General features: G+C 40.3%; 1 protein-coding gene, 1 long non-coding RNA gene and 1 pseudogene across 2 annotated transcripts; all 3 read left to right on the forward strand.

Moving 5' to 3' along the window:
- The first annotated feature begins 340 nt into the window (after nucleotides 1-340).
- LOC135776829 (olfactory receptor 8G17-like) lies at nucleotides 341-1,276 on the forward strand. Its single transcript, XM_065287745.1, has one exon. It carries the CDS (start codon nucleotides 341-343, stop codon nucleotides 1,274-1,276), a length of 936 nt encoding a protein of 311 aa, XP_065143817.1.
- A 2,167-nt stretch (nucleotides 1,277-3,443) lies between these two features.
- On the forward strand, nucleotides 3,444-7,031 carry LOC135776929 (uncharacterized). The gene is made up of 5 exons (XR_010544235.1): nucleotides 3,444-3,739; nucleotides 5,262-5,318; nucleotides 5,960-6,023; nucleotides 6,310-6,371; nucleotides 6,531-7,031. It is a non-coding gene; the product is annotated as an uncharacterized lncRNA (long non-coding RNA).
- Nucleotides 7,032-18,816: 11,785 nt separating this feature from the next.
- On the forward strand, nucleotides 18,817-19,752 carry LOC135776930 (olfactory receptor 2A12-like; annotated as a pseudogene).
- Nucleotides 19,753-23,381: the final 3,629 nt, after the last annotated feature.

A 23,381-nucleotide genomic window follows, 5' to 3' on the forward strand; every position in this document is an offset into this window, starting at 1 on the left:
TCAACCCAAAGGCTTTCCTTTGAGTGAACCTAATTTTCCTTATAATTGCTCTATTATATGGTTTATAGAGCATAATGATGATTTTGTAGATACAGTGGTGGGCAGCATAAGGAGATTTAGTTCATTTTTCTTACTAGCCTCCTCAAAGTCCAGACCTCAACCCCATCGAGCAAATCTGGGGAGAGTTGGAAAATAAGTTGCACTTTCACAGACAAAGAAAATTTCTCCTCTCATTATCATTGACATGTATTGTTGTATAGTGCTGTGCAATACTTCAGGATGATGTTATTAATGCAAGTGCTTTACTGTCCCTGTACTGTATTTTTCCTTTAGGTCACAGATGGACAACCAGACATTCAAATACACTGTACTCTTAATGGAGGGACTGAAAATAGCACCTCAGTACAACCATCTTGCATTTATCTTTCTCTTGATTGCTTACATATTTATAATATTATTTAACATTGGGATTTTGGTTCAGATCTTGGTAGATAAAAGTTTACATGAGCCCATGCACATTTTGTTTTGCCATTTACCAATTAATGATATGATGGGAGCAACTGTTCTTGTGCCACTCTTGCTGAAGGATATTTTAACAGATCCCTCTATGCGCTACATCACTTATGTGGAGTGTGCTTCACAAGCTTTTTTTGCACATTTGTATGGAACAACAACTCACACTATTCTAATGATCATGGCCTTTGACAGATACGTGGCCATATGCAATCCATTACGATACTCATCAATAATGAGCAGTAAAATGGTGGTAAAATTATCACTAGGAGCCTGGGGTGTTCCATTAATACTGGTGGCAATTCTGCTTAGTCTGTCTATACGTCTGTCTCACTGCAGATCTGTGATTCAAAACCACTATTGTGATAATGCTTCACTATTTAAATTGTCCTGTGAAAATGTGGTGATTAATAATGTGTATGGATTAACTTTCACTGTGGTTTTACTCACCTCTTCAATGGGGAGTGTGTTTATAACATATTTCAGAATAGCCATGATATGCATAAAGAGGAAAAGCAAGGCAACAAACAGTAAAGCCATAAAAACTTGCTCAACTCATTTGACTGTTTATTTAATTATGTTAATCTCTGGATTGATAACAATTCTCCTTCATCGTTTTTCAGAAATCCCTGAAGGTAGAAAAATATCTGCTCTACTTTTCTTTGTCATACCTTCAAGCTTGAATCCTATAATATATGGTTTGCAAGCCAAGGAAATAAGACAAAAGGTTTTTAAATATTTTACTAAAAATAATTCTATGTGATTCATATTTGAGAAGCTCAGATGCAAAAGCTGCTAAATGCTACCTATGTAGGTAAAATATAAGCAAATGATCTCAACTGAATGCTCTCAGCTTATATTATACATTCTAATTCTTTTGCTTTCTATCATATCTTCTGCTTAATCCCGGTCTCTTTGCTGCTTCCTTGGTGAAATCTATTAAGAGTCTAATACAAAAAGCTAATTTACAAGAAAACATGTCTGGCGCTCTTCAGTTGTTTATTGGAAAAACATTCACTGTAATGATATTTGTTGGCTTCTATGTAGAAAATATATTACTACTTATTTTTCCATGTCTAGGTGATATAATTGTGATGCGTAAATTGTAAGATTATGGTAATATATTGTAAAAGTATAATTTATGTATAAGGCAAAATGACATAAACACAGTTGGAATTCACTCAACAGATGAATGTGTCTGATTGTCTTAATAATGAGTGTTTATGTTTATAAATGATTTGCCCTTTAAGTTTTAAGAAAGCCTGGAATTTTCATGTTCTTCTTAAACCTTTCATATTATAATAAAACCACACATCTTTGTCCTTCTGTCCAGTGGCACCCCCAGAAAATTTTAATAGGGGTGGCCAGAAGAGGCCATAGCAAACCATGGCGTGGCACCAAAAAATAATTCAGTTTTAATCTACATGCTCTATACATGGCAATCTAATTTGCTAACTGTTCTACATGTGATTTTAAGAGCCAATTTAATCCATTAAATGTTACCAAAAACTGCTAATCCAATAATAGTTGAACAGATGGAGTAATATAGTATACAAAAAAAAACCATGTGTTCAATCCCTGCTGAAAAATCAGCATAGACCAGTATAGTTCCCAAGCTGGTCTATGCTGGTTTGGTGCTGGTTTTGCTGGCTGTCACCAACATACCGGCCAGGGGCGTAGCCAGAATGTTTTTTCTCGAAACTTCGATGGCCCTTAGAATATTTTCTGCAATTAAAACATAAACATGAGTCGGAGCCAATGGTGTAGTGGACAGTGCTCCGACATATGGTGCAAATGCACTTCCGGCGACCTGAGTTCAAATCCCGGCTCGAGGTCCTTTGCCGATCCCATACCCCTCTCTTCACCCTATACTTTCCTGTCGCCTTTCAATTACTACTGTCTATCAATAAAGGCAAAATGGCCCAAAAATATAACTTAAAAAAAAAAACATAAACATGTTATATATCAAAATAAAGAACCAAGCCTCTGCTTTTAAAAAAAAAAAAACATTTTATTCTATCTTCATGCGTTCATTGTTAATCACCACTTAAATGCAAGTAGGTTTCGTCAAAAATTTAACATTTTGAACAAAAAAAAAAAAAAACTGAGAAAAATGCATTTTTGTGAAAGGAGTGCATTTTCAAGCAAAATACATTCAGATTTCATATTCTTTCATAAATTGAATCTTCAACAATTAATAAAGAATGAAAATAAATATAAAATAAATAAAACTCAAGCAACTGTCATTTATCTTTGAGTGGTAAACTGCATAACAATTCGCAGAATGTAAGGGCACACAACAACCTTTGCAGTACAACAAGGTCTCCCTTCGCAAACCCTAAAATGCACAAACCCTAAAATGCACAAACCCTGCATCTTCTTGACGGGTGTTGCTTTTTGGAAGTGGACGCAAATGGAAGTGCATGGACTGCAAAAAGGTAGTTCACCCTATTTCTAGGGTCACTACACTGTAAAAAAATTGCCTCCCTAACTCAAAATTCTCTAGTGACTGGTAACATTGAAATTTTTCACTTGGGCCAATAGATTTTCTGTGAATTGAATTTAATTACTTGTGGCAACGATCTGTAAACATTAACTCAATGTGAAATAACAGGTTGAGCCATTTGAAAATAAGAAACGTCTCGGTTACGTATGTAACCCTCGTTCCCTGAAGGAAGGAAACGGAGACGTCACGTCGTTACCGACGTATTGGGAACGCGCCTCGCGGGACCAATCTACTTCGAGAACTACTAACACGCCAATGAACTTGGCATGCAGATATTTGCATCTGACGGCGCCGCCCCCCCCGCTCGGGTATTTAAACGAGGATCAGGTGCAATATTTCAATCAATATATAGCTTGATTTTTCGCTGAGAAAGCTGGCAACAGTGCACGGCCTAATTCAGCAATGGAACAGAACTGTGCACTGTTAGATGTCGCTGTAGATTTAGCAGTACATTACTGTAAAAATCCACAGTACTATACTGTATGTATACATTACAGTACAGTACTGCAGTTCATAATGCATTCTGGGTAAATTTGTTTGAGCGGGAAAATTTTACAGTATATTTTGGTCTTGATGTAACCTTCCTGTAGCCATTGCTGTAATGTGCCAGGTGGACTTGCAATAATCAGAGAAAGTGCGCCAGAGTCAAATCACACAGAGGGAGAGAGAGCACAACTCCTGGCTGCAGCTGAAGGAGGACGATTGATTTCTGGCAGTTCGGTAAGTTTGAAATATTTCTGTTTCATGAAAACTTAATTTTTAGTTTAAGAATGTTGTCAATAGTTTGTCACAATATTGTTTTAAACGTGCAATGAGAGAAAAAAACGGTCGCCAACAAAGTTTCAATCTCCCTCAGAAAGTAAGCTAACGTTACACACAGATGTCTACCGCTGATTTAACTCGCTTTACACCTTTTTTAATGAATATAGGGTTGTTTTAAAAGTGTGGTGACAATGAAACTATTTTTAACGAAATGGACAAAGACCACCCGCCAGCGCGGTCTTGCGGTCCCAGCATAATGGTCGTTTATCTCGGCGTTTCATCCGTTCAGTTAGCGTCAGAGAAAAGTATTAAGTTAGACTGTTTGGTAAGGCTGCATGTGGTTGTAAACAGACAGGACTTGACACGCCGTACACAGCATACCGAACTCCTCCACAGAAGTGAAAACAAGAAACCTCATATTTAACTGGATACATGCATCGAACTCATCGCAGCTTTAACTTCGACCAAATATTATTCAGACCTGGGCTCATCTTAATATCAGATGAACGTAAGGGATTGCCGCGCGTATTGTTGTTGTTATTATATTACGGTATATCAGCAAAAGCAGAGAATATCTTCTCTAAAGCGTTTTACACGTCCAGTAAGTTGTCCAATACATTTTTATGGCATATTGTTTCCACCACTTCAGATGCATTACACGCTGTATATAATTTTCCAAAACACATCAAATCAATGCACGAAAAGAGAATGGGCTCCGCATTTACGTACCTTTGTCTTCTCGTCTCTGTCATCTGATCCTTCATCTCTGGATGTAAAATACAAAATAGTCCATTATAACATCGTGTAGGAAACTGGCATCACCAGGATTGCTCAGATTTAGGCGATCATGTTTATCTTTAAAGTGAGCAACTAGCTACTAACTTGTTAAAAAACTTTGCGTGAAATAGCGTGTTACACCGCAGCCGGTCCGGGTAAAACATTAAAGGGACAGTCTTTTTACCTTATCACTATAAATCGCTATTTTCTGCACTAAACGAGACATTTTCAGAGATTTTCTGTAGACAAGATGTTATAATTAAAAAAAGACTTATTTAGATATTTAGATATAATATATAATATAACAACTAATATATATATATATATATATATATATATATATATATATATATTAATATATATATATATATATATATATATATATAATATTTATATATTTGTTTTACAACTGACTTAACACTTACAGTAATGTTTTATTTGTTAGCATAGCATGATATTAGATTTAAACACTTAATAAATGTTTAAATCAATCACTTTGTCTCTGCACAATGAACATTATCAAATATTATTAATGTTGTAAAATATATTGTTCATTGTGAGTTCATATTAGCTAAGGCATTACCAAATGTTAAGGAATAAACTATTGTAGTAAAGTATTACTAAATTTTCTTTTTCTATTTCCTTTACAATGTCTACTTATTTCTATGGCTAACAGATTTTGTAACATTTGTCTTTTTTACAGTCTTACCATTGCTTGTAAGCTGGATTGGGTAAGATGGATCATCTTTAAAGGCACCAGGCAAGTACATGATGTACAGTTACAAGTCATGTATTTTTTCGACTGCAATATTAAATGCTTTCACGTCACATGCAAAATTACACTAGCCTGGTTAGCCAGACCTACATCAAGATGTAAGGTCTGGCAACTCTTCACACAAACGGCTCAATGCAAGGGGCGGGATATAAGGTTGTCCCTCAAAATGCCTCTGCACGCAATAGGATAGCGCTATGAACAAACAGAGCAACGAAGAAGGTGACGTAGTTACCGTAACCAGTCGGCAAAACTCCAAACACATCTTTCTTGCTTAAAACGGACTTCAGTAGGGTTATTTGCTCTTCTCTCAAAGAAAAACATAAGTCTAAAGTCGCGTCCAAAACCGCTTCAAAAGAAAGCTGTTCGCCAGCAGCAGCAGCCATTCGTTGCAGCTCTGTCGTCATCATGTTAAGCCCGCCCCACAGACGCTACACACGATGTGATTGGCCTGACCAAATTTTGGTTTTTGGAGCTGTTAAGTGTATTGTGAGTGCCTAGACTAAACCCTGGCAGCAAATATATTTTGCGGCCGCTAGGGTGCGTCTAGATTTCTAGGCTAAAATTACACAGGAATGTGGCTGACTTTTTATTTGTAGTTTACCTGAATGTCATTGCACTTTTTTCAGGAGTTAAGGCAGATGTGGAGGCACAACGTGTGATACCAGACACACACCAAGCACATTATGTTCGGTAAGTTTGCACTTTACCACTACAGTTTCTTTAAATACCCATGTATACACTCATTCACTCATTCACACACAACACTGTAACACGACCATACACAACATGTACACAATTGTCTTAGTTTGCCATGTAGAAATATACAAACAGAAATATTCGGACTTTGGTTATAAGAAATTTAATTTTATAATTGTATTTATTTAGCAGAGGTGTCCCTGGACTTTATTGACAAAACATTTTGTTTTCAGAATAAAAAGTTGTGTCCAAATCAGTAACAATTGTACTTTCTGTTCAGGACATTCAATCATGACAGGATCCAGGTGGATGCTGTCCATTGAGGAAAGAGTTTGTTCAGAGGTAAGTGAATCTTCTGTATTTTAATGTAATTAGGTGTGGAACAGTAGAATAAGAGCAAAAGGTTTCAGAATAGGAGTAAATTCAAGGCTGAGTTTAATTTTTTAAGAATCTTTTTCTATCTTATATTTGTTGACTTAATGTTTATGATATTTCTAACAGGTTTCTGGATAGAATTAATTCCAAAGATGGGAAAAAGTGCACATCCAGACAAGGAGCAAGCAAAAAGACAAGGAACTTGGTGCAGAGAAAAGCTGTGGCCATTAACCCCCATGTGAACAGCTTCATGCAGTCCCTGATTGAGTTCGAATGGACGACTTCAAAGTAAAGGCCACTGTGGTCTGTCTGCCACAGTTTAATGCATTTATTTTTAGTGTTAAATGAAATTTAAGTAGAATATTTAAAACTATGGGCCAGTGTTCTTTTTACCACAGTGAAATGTTACCTTTTAGTCGATGATGGACTTTAAACTGAAAACTTCAAACTATGGAACAGTGTTCTATTTGCCAGAGTTAAATATGTTACAGCAGGGGTCTCCAAACTTGTTTATACTTGTTGATTTTATTTTATGTTACTTGATTATATGTTTATTATTGTTTAAAATCTTGTTTTAAATATGTTTGTTTCAATTAAATGTTTTTTTAAATAAAATTTTGATACATACATTGCTTGGATTGCCTTTTAATTCATTATGTTTTAATTTAGCATTTTTACCATATTAATAACTATAGTTTTAAACCTAAATCTCTAGCTATTTTATATAATATTATTGTATTAACTGTAATAAGTAATAAATAGTATTTATGGGTCAATATAGACATTACAGTAAATTACTGTAAAAATAGACTACTGTAATAAAATATTGTAAAATTACAGTACAGTACTGCTTTGTAACTATACAGTACTAGTTTGTGTACTGTAAAATGGTATTACAGTACAGTACTGTAAAACCAAAATACAGTAACTTACTGGCAACCGTGCTGCCAGTACCGTACTGTAAAAATACAGGGAAATCGTTAACAGTGTGGCAACGGGACGTGATTTCTCCGTTCCCTTCCCCCTGGCACTTGGCCCTCTCTTCCCCTGCAAGAAATAGAAACCAGAAGAAGACGTTATTTTAAATTCCCCTTTCCCCTTCCCAACAATATTTTAATTAATTTAAATAAAGATTGTCTTAATTTTACTCATCTGTTCTCGTGTGCTTGGTCATTGGGGTACTTTTGGGGACATCCTCGAGGTGGAACTTAGGGAGGGACGTTAATGGTCCACCCTGACCGGTGACATAAACATGCCGGATTGTAGCGAAAAGCTAATTTCCATCCGTAGTCCCGAGCAGTGTTGTATAAAGTACTAGAAAGCAATACTTGAGTAAAAGTACAAGTATTGTACTAGAAAAAGGCTTTGGTAGAAGTGAAAGTTATCTTTTAAAATATTACTTGAGTAAAAGTCTTAAAGTATCTGATATATACTGTACTTAAGTATCAAAAGTAATTTTCTGATATTTAATGTAGTACTAAGTATTTGAAGTATTTGAAGTAAAAGTAAAAAGTTTTTTTTTTTTTTTAAAGCAAACGGTTAGAACTTTGATTGTGAACTTTATTGTGGCATTCTTATAGTAAAGCATATTCAGGGTTCCCATTATCTTCTTAATCTCAATCATCAAATAAAAATCTGTTTTTTTCCAGGACTTTTCAGGCACAATTCTCTTAAGTTCAAAGAGCAAACAGCATATTTTTAGAGCTGACATCAAATAAAAAAGCAGAAATTTCACTTTTGTATGAACTTCAGGTAAAAATGAAAAAAATAAATAATAACTTATTTATTTCAAAATATGAGCATATTTTTGAAAAAAGTGGAGTATCCCTTTAAGTTAGCTGCTCTAAGAAAAAATGCCAACTCGCTGTGTGGCAATGAAAGCACTGTGACTTTGATCAACAATGCAAGCGTACATTCACAATGTATAACATTAGCACAACATTATCCTATAACCACTGAGTTTTGAGTTAATTAACATAAAAGGAAATCTCAAGTTTGATAAAACGTATGATGCTTTTGAAGACGTGAATACAGTCCTTAACACTTTCTTTCTAACCTGCCACTGATTAACATTTCTCAATCTAACATTAGCCTACCGGAGGGAATATTCGACCGGCATGCTATAACATTACCATAAACAGTTAAGCGTGTTTCAGTTGAGAGTTCTCTGTGAATTAAATAAATCCATGGGAAAATCAGCGGTGTAACGTTGATGTTTATTAAACATGTGCGCCTGGCCATCACATTAGACAGATAATTATCTAATACGGCTTATGAATGTTGAATCACATTGACATTGTGGCTTTACTTAATAACTATTATTTTAACGTACCTTGATGTGATTCTTCAGGTTGGACAGGGAGTTTTTAAATGACAAAATGTAAGTGATTTTCAGTAGGCATAAGATGCGCTTTATGCGGTAATCGGGAATCTTTAATTCCAATGTACACAAACATTTCTTACAAATACGGCCATGGGTGTATAACGTTAGCTTTCTCACCCTGTTCATCATCGGGGTGGTCGATTACGATAACGGGAGGTCCTCCAGTAGGTGCTTTCATTGCAGTTACAGTTGTGGTTCCTCATCCTTTGGCAACACTACGCTAAAATAGAGTGCGCGTGAAATAGAGTGTGCGGAGCGTGCGTAATGCAATCTAGAAGCACTGATTCGCCAAAACCTCCCTTATTGAGGTCGCACACATTTATTCTGATTTTATTTTGTAGTAACGAGTAACGAATATGCTTAGTGGAAATATATCGGAGTAAAAGTATACATTTTATCTAGAAAATGTAGTGGAGTAAAAGTGAAAGTTGACATAAATTTAAATAGCGAAGTAAAGTACAGATACGTGAAATTTCTACTTAAGTACAGGAACAAAGTATTTTTACGTCGTTACATTACAACACTGGTCCCAAGAACTAAAATCACACTAGTCTCAAACGTTACATAATAAAATTTACATCAACATTTATACATCATTTAATAAGATAAGCTAGAGCCTATACAACAATTAAACTTAAAATTTCATTATGACTGCCACTAGGGGGTGAACTCCCGACAGTTATATCTGTATGTAATGTACAACTGAAAGGCTGTTTAGCCTACATATTTTTAAAAATATTAAATAAGAAAACATGTAGTGCAATTTTAGTCATTAGGAGAAGACTGGCTATAAGTGTGAATACTTGAAATGTAACAATTAATTAAAGTTAAGCAGTTATAAACAACAAAATATAAGAGCTCTACATGTGTTAATCTTTTACACTGCAAAAAAAAGAAATCTTTTTTTTTTTTTTTTCTCACCCCATTGGCAGATAATTTTGCTTGTTTTAAGAATAAATTCACTTAAATTTGATATTCTTTGTCTTAAAACTAGACTTATTTTCTTAGGTCATTTTGCTCATCAAGAAAAAGCATCTTAATTTAAGAATTTTTTCATATTTCTACTGAAAACAAAACAAAAATACTAAGTAAGAAAGTCATTTTTTTGCAGTGTACACCTTTACTTTTTTGTGCAATGTTTAATGTTCATAGTTGTTCATAACTATTAACATTTGGCTCTTACATTTTGAACTGCAATTGTTAAAAAAGAAAATGCAAAAAAAAAATTATTTATTTTTTTAAATGCGTTTTTAGTATATATATATATATATATATATATATATATATATATATATATATATATATATATATATATATATATGTTTGTGTGTATGGTAAAAGTAAAAAATATATAAAAGGTAAAAATAGGGATAAAAGTTTGGCCCGCGTCATATTTACAATTTTAAAATCTGGCCCCCGAAGAAAAGTAGTTGAAGACCCCTGCGCTAGAGAGACCAATGACTTCGAGGAAATTACTAAAATGCTGTGTGGGTATATAAGCAGTAGGTGCAAATTACCAAATCAGCTTTTTCCGCTTCGAAAGCCAACAGTATTCTGCTACTGATAAGCTACTCTGCTCCTACAAGAGTACACCATTGCTGAAGTTGGTTTGACTGGCAGTACCACAGCGGACGCTTGCGGTTTCCACCTCTTTTCTCATATTTTTTGAGTTGTTTGAGTGTGTGCATCTCCCCTGTGTGCATCATCAACAAGAATTTAAGAGTGTAATTTCCGCTAAAAGAGTAACACAAAGTCTTTTAAAGGACAGACATTCTCTCGTGTCGCTGAGATTTGCGTCTTTTTAAAGACATTTCGATCGTGCAGCACTGGATGCGGAAAGTCTACGAGTCCTAAGGATGGTCATGATCTCTGTCTCTCATGCTTGGGCCTCGAGCACGCTGAGGCAGTGTTTGTGGAAGGTTCGTGTTGTCACTGCGAGGGCATGACTCTCTTGGATCTGCGGAGATGGGTTTCGTTCCTCTGGGAGGGTCTCCCCCCTTCTTCTGGTGACTCAACGTCTCCCGCTGCATCAGAGGGGGGCCGTCAACCTCCGAGGTGGACTTAGACATCCTCCCTCCATCAGGACGATTTTCGGTGGCGGAGTTCGACCCGAAGATGGCGGCCATGCTCTCTTGGGTGGCGGAGGTGGTACGGCTGGAGTGGACTTAACCTCCCCCCTCCAAATTGTCCCGCCTTGGTTTCTGGTACTTCAGAGCTGCCTGGGTGTTTCATCCCACACTTCCAGTACCTTTCTTCATGGAGGTGCATGATGAACTGACTTGGACAGCCCGACTTGACGCTATGTGCGACCAAGGTCATCGCCCATGCAGTTGATCATGCACCTCCATGAGAAAGGTTCTAGAAGTGTGGAATGAGACGCCCAGGCAGCTCTGAAGTGTGGCCGACATGAAGGACTTCGACAAGAACAAGTTCCTGAATGCTCTGGTTTCCCTGACCGGTCTCTTCAGCAAGTCGGTAGAGAGCTTGGCCCAACAGTTCTCTGCCGCCTAAAAGCAGACTGAGGTGATCGGTCAGATCATGCCGTTGAGGAAAAAAGGTGCCCCGGGTCCATCAACACCTCCGTTCCCCCTGCTCGGACCACATCTCGGCAGCGCAGGGGAACTGGGTGTCAGCAGCCCGCCCCGCCCTCTCAGCACGCCGCCCCTGGAGGAAAACGAAAGTCTAAGCAGCCTTGAGACGGGCGACCTGGAGATGGAGGGGATCACTCTTCAGGAGGTGATGACAGCACCACTCCCTCCCCTGGAGGAGGGCTGGGTGGAGAATCTTTTGTTTCCATTTGTTTTTGTTGTGTTCACTCACAAACACAAAAGAATTGCATTCCCCTTCTTTCTCCAGGTCTTCCAATGAACGTGAGAGTCATAAGTGGGCCCATACCCGCTCACCCTTCACTTCCTCCATCACCAGCAGGTGCTTCCGGTAGGCTGGGTACTTTGTTTCAAAGTCCCCACGACCCTGCCACCGATCAGCAGACTCAGGTCAGTGTTACACCACACGACGCCTATGTTCGTGGTGCTACGGCGCACACACCAGCGATCACCTCCATTCCGCTCGGCTGCCCCACCGCGAGTACATCAGTAGTGCTGTTAATTCACCTCATTGGGTCCCTGGGTGCCTGGCAACAGCTTTCCAGCCCATCCCGTTGGTTATTACGCACAATCCAACCCGGTTATGTGATTCAATTCAACTGCCATGCCCCCAAATTATGCCCCCTACTTTATTGTGTCCATTCTCCCTCATCACAGGCCGTTTGCCCTCTTTGCGTTCAAGGGGAGGGCATATCAGTACAAAGTTTTACCATTCGGGCTGTCTCTTTCTCCTCATGTCTTTACGAAAGTAGCGTTAAAACCCCTGAGAGGGAGTGGTGTTCGCATTCTGGCTTATCTCGACGATTGGCTTATAATAGCTCATTCTCGGCAGACACTGTGCGAACACAGGTACTTTAAGTTTTGGCATCTTATTTGGTTGAATTAACAGCTCTCCTAACAGAAACACATGTACAGTCAATTCTAATGTCTCAATACTCTCAAAGGCAAGAGCGCGGCCCCACTGAAAAAAATTCAGAGGCTCCTAGGGCATATAAGTAATGCCTTTAAAGTAATGGACCAGAAACCTATAAGATGGCACCATTGCATAATCCTAAGGAAGCATAATATATTGAGTTTTGACAGTTTTTTTAATTATTCATTTTTAAAACTAATTTTCAAGTGTATAAATAACCTTGTACCAGAAATATTCGCTCAACTAGTAGTGCAACAAAAGGGCGGAATAAGAACTAGAGGCACAATAAGTGGAAACTGTATAGTCGCAAAACGTAGACATTTGGTCAGACATCACTTTTAGTAAGAGGCATAAAATGGTAGAATGCTTTACCATCAGAAATTAAAACACTGAAAGGACTCGAGGTTTTTAATACACATTTAAAGCAATGGCTGAAACTGAAACAACTTTGTGAACACTGACTATACAGGCTACAACTCAATGTTTTTGTATGTTAAATTTGTTTAGATTCTTTTTTATAGTGACTACTACATCTATTTAAGCCCACATCTTATTTTATGTATTTGACGTATTTATTGTATATATTTTAATAGCTGTAAATTTGTGCTTCAATACTCTGTAATCTCTGTTTTAACCTTACAAGCCTAACCAGGGACAGGGGTTGCAAATTAGTCTTGGCTATAAACCTGTATGCATGGCATCTACTTTGTATTTTTTATAAAGCAATGTTTTATGCATTTGTACCTGTCAAATAAACATTAAATCAATAAATAAATATGGCAGCAGCTTTGACAATCGCTCGGGTTGCTCCATATGAGACAGCTTCAGCATTGGCTTCACGACCGAGTCCTGAGGAGAGCATGGCACAGCGGTGTGCACTGTGTAACAATTACACCTGCATGTTGTCTCACTTTCACCCTGTGAATAGATGTTTCTTCGGGCTGGTGTACCCTTGAGACATGTTTCCAGCATGCTGTAGTACACACAGATGCCTCCAACACAGGGTGGGGGCCACGTACGATGGGCTTGCAGTCTTAGGGGTGTGGATAGCACCCCAGCTGCACTGGCACATCAACTGCAGTGAGTTGTGGGCTGTATATCTTGCACTCATTCGTCTTGTCTCAAAGCTGTTCAACCGTTATCTCCTCCTTTGGAGTTAGAAGAATGTGAGGTCTTTCATGTCATTCTTATTCCCGGTTCAACTCCACCCCCAGTCAGTACAGCTGATTTGAAAATGTTTCAGGCAGAGCACAAATAGATCCATTGTTGCATGTTTTATTTACTAAGTGATGGTTCAATCGAAGTGTGCACTGGCACACAGCTGGCCGTGGGGTCTGCACAAATAGATCTGTTTGCATCTTTAGATTCAACCCATTGTCGCCTGTTTTATTCACAAATGACGGTTAAATCGACGTGAGTGCACTGGCACACAGCTGACCGTGGGGTCTGCGCAAACACATTTCCCCCAGTGAACCTTCTCACACAGACACTATGCAAAGTCAGGGAGGACAGGGAGAACATTATTGGCTCCTTAGTGGTCCACCAGGAACTGTTTCCCTGAGCTCATGCTCCTCGCGACAGCCCCCCTGGCAGATTTCCCTGAGGAAGGACCTTCTTTCTCAAGGAGGGGGCGTGTTATGGCACCTGTGGAATCTCCACGTATTGTCTCTGAACAGGGCATGGAGGTTCTAAGTGATTTACCGCAAGCGGTATCTATCACCACTGCTGCAGCGTGAGTGCCGTATACGACACTCTTACACCTTAAAATGGAACCTGTTCGTCGTATGGTGCTCTTCTCAACGAGAAGATCCCCGAGAATGCCCCATCAGCGTCATGCTTTCATACCTTCAGCATCGCTTGGATGGTAAGCTGTCACCCTCTACCAAGTAGATGTTGCCGCGATATCTGCTCATCATGCCCAAATAAATAGCAGGTCAGTGGGTTAGCACAACCTGGTTATTAGGTTTTTAAGAGGTGCCCAAAGTCTAAACCCTTTGTGCCTTCCCTCTATTCCTCCTTGGGGCTTGTCCATGGTTCTGAAAGCCCTGCAGGCCACTACTTTCAAGCACTCTGTGAGTCTGAAGTTTCTCACAATGAAAACTCTGACCCTGCTTGCATTAGCTTCCAATAAGAGGGTAGGTGACCTCCATGCATCTTCGGTCGATGATTTGTGCCTTCAGTTTGGACCTGCTGTTTCTAGTGTAATGCTGAGACCCAGGCCAGGCTATGTGCCCAAAGTTCCCACCCCCAAATAAGCCCCATCTGCCAGCCCGTGCCCAGGCCGCTGAACTCACATGGCTTGCGCAACACTGGCTGCTGGAAGGGGATCCAATGGCCAGTCAGGTGGCAGAACGTGTTGTTGTCAAACGCCCTTCCCCATTCACACCAACAGGCAGTTGAAATGAGGAACCCAAGCACCACCCTGGAACCCGTCGAGGCCATTGAGCTAGCAGATGCTGCCCTACAATGAAAAACAGGGGAGCGAGCGCTGCCGTTTCCTCTAAGAGTGGTCCAGGAGCAACATGCGCCAAAGGGCACCCAGCAACACATAGTCAGCCCAACAGCACACTCACAGCGAGATGACCCTATGGCAATGGAGGCCTCTGCACCTCCTGCATGAACCTGGCTCACAGGCTGCATTGTTCACAGCAATCTGCTGGTTGGAGCTCCAGAAGCTGACATCAAAATCAACGGGAAGCCATTTCGGGCCTTCGTGGATTTCGGCAGTGCGGTAAACCTGGTTCAGTCAAACATTCTATCTCCATGTGCATAGTCTAACGCCTTCCTCCCTACAACATGTGTCCATGGGGACACAGGACAAGTACCAGCTCACACAGTGACCATTTTGGCCAGCCCTGGCGCCTGGCGAGTTAAAGTAGGAGTGATGAAGGATCTTCCGTTTCCTGTGCTGCTTGGGAGAGACTGGCCCGGGCTTGACTGTCTGCTTTCCACCGTGACACCGTCTGCCAGCCCTAGAGAGCGACCCGCACTTCTGTTCTTGGACAGCGGGAGAGATGGTGAGTCACCCTCCCAAAATCCTAACCCTTTTTATGATGTGTTCCAACAGGTGTCGGGAGGGGGCTCATTCGCCAAGGAACAGCATGGGGATGAAAGGCTAAAGAACTGTTGGACCCAGGTCTGTGTCATCGAGGGCCAGGAAGCCCAGCCTGGTCCCCATCCACTCCCACACTTCAGCAAAGGGGGAGAAGAAATTGTTGTTAGTTGTGCCTCACACAAAGACAGAGACCGTATTAGAACTGGCACATTCACATCCCATGGCAGAACATCTGGGGGCTGCTAACACAATTCAACGGATCCGCGACCGCTTCCACTGGCCGGGCCTGGAGGCAGAAGTAAAGCGGTTCTGCCAAACCTGCCCAACTTGTCAGGTGACATCACCAACGATGCCTCCCACAGTCCACTGATTTCTCTGCCCATAATTGAGGTGCCCTTCAAGCGCATTGGGATGGACCTTGTGGGGCTCCTGCCTAAGTCTGTCCGGGGACACACACATCCTGGTGATTGTTGACTATGCCACCCGGTATCCAGAGGCCGTCCAACTCTGAAAAGCCACTGCCAAAGCCATCGCCCAGAAGCTCTTCCTGCTCTCCAGCGGAGTCGGCATCCCAACAGAGATCCTGAATGATCAAGGTACCCCCTTTATGTCACGGCGAATGGGTGACCTTTGTAGGATGCTACAAAGTGAAACAGTTAAGGACGACCATCTACCATCCCCAGACTGATGGCTTGCTGGAACAATTCAACCAGACCCTGAAGCAGATGCTGAGACAGGTGGTCACAGAGGATAAACGTGACTGAGACCTCATTTTACCCTATGTCCTCTTTGGGATCCGCGAAGTTCCCCAGGCCTCAACTGGTTTCACACCATTCGAGCTCCTCTTTGGTCGACAACCCCGCGTCCTCCTGTATGTGGCGAAGGAAGCCTGGGAGCAACAGCCTGCAGCCCATCGCTCCATGGTGGACCACGTGAAACATATAAGGGAGAAGATTGACAGGGTCATGCCAGTGGTGCGGGAGCATATAGTAAAAGCGCAGCAGGCCCAACAGCACCACTACAACCAGGTCGCCCAACCACGGGAGTTCCAGCATGGAGATCTAGTAATGGTTCTTGTCCCCAACACTGCCTGTAAATTCCTGTCCACCTGGCAGGGCCCCTATACAGTGCTGGAGAAAATTGGACCTGTTACTTACCATGTGCGGCAGCCAGGAAAAAGGAGAGCCGAGCAGCTGTACCATATCAACCTCCTTAAAAAATGGGTTGGGACTAGAGATCAGCTCACCACCCTCGCCGCCTCTGATTCGTGGTTGTAGACGTCAACCCCCATCTTTCCGCTGCCCAGAAGAGCGAGCTGCAGCATCTGATAGGTCAGTTCTCTGATGTGTTCTCTTCTCTTCCGGGGCAGACCACTGTGCTGCAGCATGACATCCGCATGCCTCCAGGAGTCATCCCCAGGCAACAGCCCTACCATGTCCCTGAGGCTCATCGGCAGGCTATTGAGGAGGAAGTACAACAAATGCTGAAGTTAGGGGTTATAGAACCTTCATGCAGCCCTTGGTCCAGCCCAGTTGTGATGGTCCCAAAACTTGATGGCAATCTCCACTTCTGCAATAACATCCGTCGCCGTAAACAAGGTTTCTGATTAGACAGATACCCCATGCCTCATGTCGATGAGCTGCTGGACCATTGGGACGGGCTCGGTACATCTCAACCCTGGATCTCACCACGGGCTACTGGCAGGTACCGCTCTCTGAAAATGCAAAGCCTAAAACTGCTTTTTCTACCCCTAGTGGCCACTGGCAGTACCGGACTCTTCCCTTTGGCCTTCACGGGGCACTGGTCACATTCCAGCAAATGATTGACATTTTACTACGACCCCACCAGGCCTGCACCCCCGCCTACCTTGATGATGTTGTGATCCACTCTGAGGCATGGGAGGACCACCTGGACCGTCTGTGGAGGGTGCTGTCAGAGCTCCGGAGGGCTGGACTCACTGCTAACCCACGAAAATGTCATCTTGCACTCTTCGAGGCAAAGTACCTGGGCTCGTAGGGGTCTCATCCGGCCACAAGACAGAAAGGTGGAGGCGATCCACTCAGCCCAGAGGCTTGATCCCTGCTTCATCCCTAGCTTCTCTTAGCCGCTCCTCTGACAGACCTGACCAGGAAGGGGCAGCCAGAGAAAATTCACTGTACACCAGAAAAAGAGGAAGCATTCCAGAATGTAGAGATAGCCCTCACTTCGAAACCGGTACTACGAGTGCCGGACTTTAGCTGCCCCTTCCTGCTACAGGCGGGTGCCTCAGATACAGGACTGGGAGTCGTCCTGTCGCAAATTCAGGAAGGTGAGGAGCATCCGGTCTTATATATTAGCAGGAAACTGTCCTCAGCTGAGAGAAACTACGCCACGGTGGAGAAGGAGGCCCTGGCCTTCAAGTGTGCAGTCCTGGACCTGCAGTATTACCTCCTCGGCCGGAAGTTCACCCTGGTCATGGATTAGCTCCTATTTAGTGGATGGCCCGAGCCAAGGACACCAATTCCAGGGTGACTCGATGGTCCTTGCCAGAGGGTGAGACACTTCTTCATGAGACAGAACTCTAACCCTCTCTAGAAAGCACCGGGTGACCGAACAGCCTCCAAGGAGCACAGCCCGGACTCACTGTCGCCCATAGAAGAGAGAACTCACTTCACCGGAGCGCCTACCTTAATCCCTCACTGGTTTTTGTCACTTGTAAATAAATCCACCCTCCGGGGCACTTTGCTTGAGCCATCCTTGTCGTGTGATTCTTCACCCCATGCCAATATTCATTAATTATTACCATTTGACAGTAGTGGAGTAATGCCACAAAATGTAGCGAAGTAAAGGTACAGTTTTTTTCCCTAGAAATGTACTTGAGAGTAAAAGTACTCATCCTTAAATATACCCTAAAAGTACTAGTTGCGCAAAAAACTGATGAAGTAAATAAGACAAACTAAATGTTATTTGTTACTACCCACCTCTGTTTAATACCCGTGGGTTATGACGACAAGACTTCGGTGTTTGTGAGATACATACTGTATAAAAACGGCCATGTCCACTAAGCTTAAGTTGTATTCCTAAATATTATTAGTAGGACTCACTGCTGTATCTGTTATTAATTCATTGTAAGTAAAGAACATTTCAAGAGTAATTAATACAGTCCATACTTGGAATGATTTATATTTTATTTTTATATTGAACATATTTCTTATATTAAATTAAATATAATATGCATGAGAAAAAGATAAATACAAGGGCTACAATGAAAAGGGAGAGAATATTGAAAACAATGTTTTTATCTATATGTAATATAATCTGAAAATTGTTGCGTATAGCATCTATTGTTGTATAGTGCTGTGCAATACTTAAGGATGAAGTTATAAATGCAAGTGCTTTACTGTCCCTGTACTGTACAGCATGTGTTCTGTATGTTGGTGCTGTCACTCTATCTGTATTTTTCCTTTAGGTCACAGATGGACAACCAGACATTCAAATACACCGTACTCTTAATGGAGGGACTGAAAATAGCACCTCAGTACAACCATCTTGCATTTATCTTTCTCTTGATTGCTTACATATTTATAACAGTATTTAACATTGGGATTTTGGTTCAGATCTTGGTAGATAAAAGTTTACATGAGCCCATGTACATTCTGTTCTGTCATTTACCAATTAATGATGTGATGGGAGCAAATATTCTTTTACCACGCATGCTGAAGGATATTTTAACAGATCCCTCTGAGCGCTACATCACATATGTGGAGTGTGTTTCACAAGCTTTCTTAAATCATGTCCATGCAACAACATCTGTCACTATTCTAATGATCATGACCTTTGACAGATATGTGGCCATATGCAATCCATTACGATACTCATCAATAATGAGCAATAAAATGGTGGTAAAATTATCAGCAGGAGCCTGGTGTGTTCCATTAGTGTTTGTGGGAGTTTTGCTTGGCCTGACTATACGTCTGTCTCACTGCAGATATCTGATTCAAAACCACATTTGTGATAATGCTTCACTATTTAAATTGTCCTGTGAAAGTGTGGTGATAAATAATGTGTATGGATTAACTTTCACTGTGGTTTTACTCACCTCTTCAATAGGGAGTGTGTTTATAACATATTTCAGAATAGCCATGATATGCATAAAGAGCAAAAGCAAGGCAACAAACAGTAAAGCCATAAAAACTTGCTCAACTCATTTGACTGTTTATTTAATTATGTTGACCTCTGGATTGATACAAGTTATCCTCCATCGTTTCTAAGAAAACCCTGAAGGTAGAAAACTATCTGCTATACTTTTTTATGTTATACCTTCAATCTTGAATCCTATTATTTATGGTTTGCAAGCCAACGAAATAAGACAAAAGGTTTTTAAACTTTTCACTAAAAATAATTATATGTGATTTATATTTGTTTATTAGAGAAAACAGTCGCTGTAATGAAATTTGTCTGTGATTAATGTATTTTACACTAGGAAATATATCACTACATATTTTCAATTTCTAGGTGAATAAAATATGTAAATTGTAATTAAAATGCCTCTATGTTGTAATACTTCATATATTTAAGACACAATGACATAAACCACAGTTAGATGTGTTTGATTGTCTCAATAGAGTGTTTAGATTAATGAGTGCTTTGCTTTCTAAGTTTTGAGAAAGGCTGAAAAGGTTGCATTTAATCTTGAGACACACATAATGAAACCACATTTTTGTATTTCTGTCAGCTGTGAAAACAACACTCTGACGTGCGAAAGATAATACTAGTGAAGAAGAGTAACAGACACAAATAGTTGCCCTGCTGCAGCAGACTTTTCATATTTTTCTTACACTAATAAAATGCCCTAATATAACATAATATAAAGCTTACAATTTAGTAACTAGTATATCCCCTTTAGCAGACACATCCTTCAAATTTGTTTCCTGTAGCTGCTTTGCTGATTTATCCTTCACAAATGTGACCAGTCACGGAAAGTAGGGACACAAGTCGGATCTGGGCATTTTGAGTTATTCGTAGATTCTGAAAGTGCAGTTTCTAAGCTTTCTAACGATGTGTAACACATGAAAATCTGATAAGATTTGGAGAAGTTGTGGCCATTTGAATGTAACACATTCAAGAAAGAGAATGCTGAGAAATTTGAGAAAGAAAAAAGTTAACACTTTCCCTTTTCCCTGGCTGGAGAGACAACAGGGCTCATTTACATCTCATTTAGCTAAGCCATACCCCCTGTAAAGCCGTTTTGAGATACATGTTCTAGCATCATATGTAGTATTTTATTACAGAAGTCCGAATGAACAACATACAAAAATAAACAGGACTTTTACCTTTGTGGGGATCACAAGTCGAATACAGTCTGTTTCAGATGTGTGAATCATCCAATGATTTTTGTCCACAAATGCGTATAATCCGTGAAATATAGATATAGTCTATTGTTTACATCAGATTTCGCATGAACTTCTGGTAATACAATATAATATACAATCTGAGGACTATTTACATCGTAACATGTAAGGGTATATCAGATTACACACCGGTATTTGCGTTCCGTTAAACACATGAACCCGCCTTCAAATTTTGTATTTAAAATAGGGAGGTAGTATAATACAGTGGTTTTCAAACTTTTTTAGGAGCGACCCTAATTTAAAAAAATAAAAATTATGCGACCCACACTCTACCCCCCCCCCTAGTAGCATGATGCAGGGCGGGGCCGAAAGCCGTCAGAGTGAAGTGAGCCCGGTGAAACGTGCACGCGTGCATCTGTATATAACTTACCTAATGAGCAGACCCGACCCCAGACACAAATTCACGGACAGGCATTTAATTTTTTCAGGGGGCATAAATGAGATCAACCTCACTGCAATTCATAATATCATTAATTATGATAATGGACAAAAACGAGGAAGAACTGACATACGCAACACAACGGAGGAGTCATAAAGGTCGGACCTAGCCTACACTGAATCAGTTTAAAAACACGTCGCAGGGCTCTACATCAAAACTTGTCCGCTTATCAGGGACAAGTAACGTTAGATTAAAATGCAAATAACAATCACCAAAACACGATCATGATTCTGCATCCTTTAGTCTCAATGGCAACCGAAAGTGCATAATGTAATAACGCTAAGTTAAACAAATAAGCGCAGCAAACACAAAGTGAGCTAACAGTGTGTTAACAATGTGGGTTAAACATACTGTGGTAAAAATTTGGAGTTTTTAATAACATGATACAGTTAAGCAGCATCACATCACGGTTGAAAATTTACAGATTTCATATGACAGTTCACTAAAGTAATTAATATTTAGTCACTTACATTTTAGACGCAATGTTGACTGTTTTTTGTTGTAAGATAACAGCAGAACCATAACGTGTCAGTCTTACTGCAAAACTCAACCGTGTCTTAACGGTGGCGCTATGCTTAGCAAACAACTAAACATTTCCGCGCTCACTATCGACAAACCAATCAAATACCTTTAAAATATATATATTTTTAAATCAGACCAAACACATTTTTATTTTTATTTAGGAGTTTTTATTTCCCCTTGCATCATTTAAGAAATGGTTGTGACCCCGCGCACAATTTAATAGAGTAAGCTGCGCAAGCACATGTGTCAGTTTTTAATTTCCGCGACCCACCAGAGGGTCGCGACCCAGGGTTTGAAAACCACTGGTATAATAGATAATCCAAAAACAGCACCGTCGAAAACGTGAAGTCCTTAAGGGATGTTACCAATCGCTCGCTCGTTGCTCCATCAGCCAATGACTTTATGGAAAATATTGATAGACAAAACATGTAGCCAAATATATAAAAAGTTCAACGATCTCTGTGTAACTTATGAGTTTGACTTCATGCTGCGCTGCAAGACATCAAAGTACCGTGAGTCAAAATTAATCTACTCCGTAAGATTTCTAAGAGCTCTCGCGGTATTTTGACGTCATCCGACTGCGGTGCCCCATAAAGTCAGTGACGCGGCTGACGTACGATGCGGCTGACTGTTATTTGTTCCGCCCCAGCTTTTTTAATTTTTCTTTTGTTTTGTGCGCCCGAGCTTCATTTACAGTCTGGGGAGACGCACGCTATAAGTAAAAAAATAAAAAATTAAACTAAGCAAACATGTCTGAGGAACAGGGCAGCCGCGTCACTACAAGTCACGTGACTTCACGCTCGAGCCGGAAGAGAAGACAATGCTGAATAAAGTCGTAATTCTTGCTATTTTTGGACCAAACTGTATTTTCAAGGTTCATCACAATCTTACTGACCCACCGATGTCACATGGACTACTTTGATGATGTTTTTATTACCTTTCTGGACATGGAAACCGTACATAGATTTTCAATGGAGTAGACAGAAAGCACTCGGCCTAAATCTAAAGTTAAAACATCTTAAAATGTGTTCCGAAGATGAACGGAGGTCTTCCGAGTTTAGAACGACATACGGGTAAGTCATTAATGACATTATTTTCAGTTTTGGGCGAACTATCCTTATTTAGTAGTCACGCTGTTCCCTTTGGGGGCGGAGGCGAAAACAAAAGCTTATACAGTATGTAAATATACACACAGACAATGACGCCCCCCCGCTGCACGCTAGAATCTCTGGAAAAACAAGCCTATTTCAACCGCAAAATTTACGCTTTTAAATATACATAAACTGCTATCTCAAACATGGAGAGGCTTCTTCGTGATCTCAACTAACAGATTCTGCAATAAAACAAAGATAACAAAAAAAAAAAAAAATTTGATTCTCATTTTCTCGAAACTTGTGCTGCCGAAACTTGTGTGTCCCTGGTTTCCGTGACGAGTCACAAATACCATGCCATTGTGTCACAAATGTCCAACTGATGGCAAGTGTAATGAACCCCAAGTGTAGTTTTCTTAAAATAACAAACAAATATACAAACTATGAAAACAAACACATTAGACAAGAGAACCAATGAGAACATGACACATACTTTAGAGCAGGGCGACCAATCAGAACATGACACATCAGGGAAAAAGGAAACATTGACAATGAATAATTTTAAAATTAAAGACATA

Source organism: Paramisgurnus dabryanus, chromosome 18, assembly GCF_030506205.2.
Source record: "Paramisgurnus dabryanus chromosome 18, PD_genome_1.1, whole genome shotgun sequence".
Classification (NCBI taxonomy): Eukaryota; Metazoa; Chordata; class Actinopteri; order Cypriniformes; family Cobitidae; genus Paramisgurnus; species Paramisgurnus dabryanus.

What these genes read in the sequence shown, in the direction of transcription:
- LOC135776829 (XM_065287745.1), top strand. Translation starts at nt 341, where the DNA reads ATGGACAACCAGACATTCAAATACACTGTACTCTTAATGGAGGGACTG.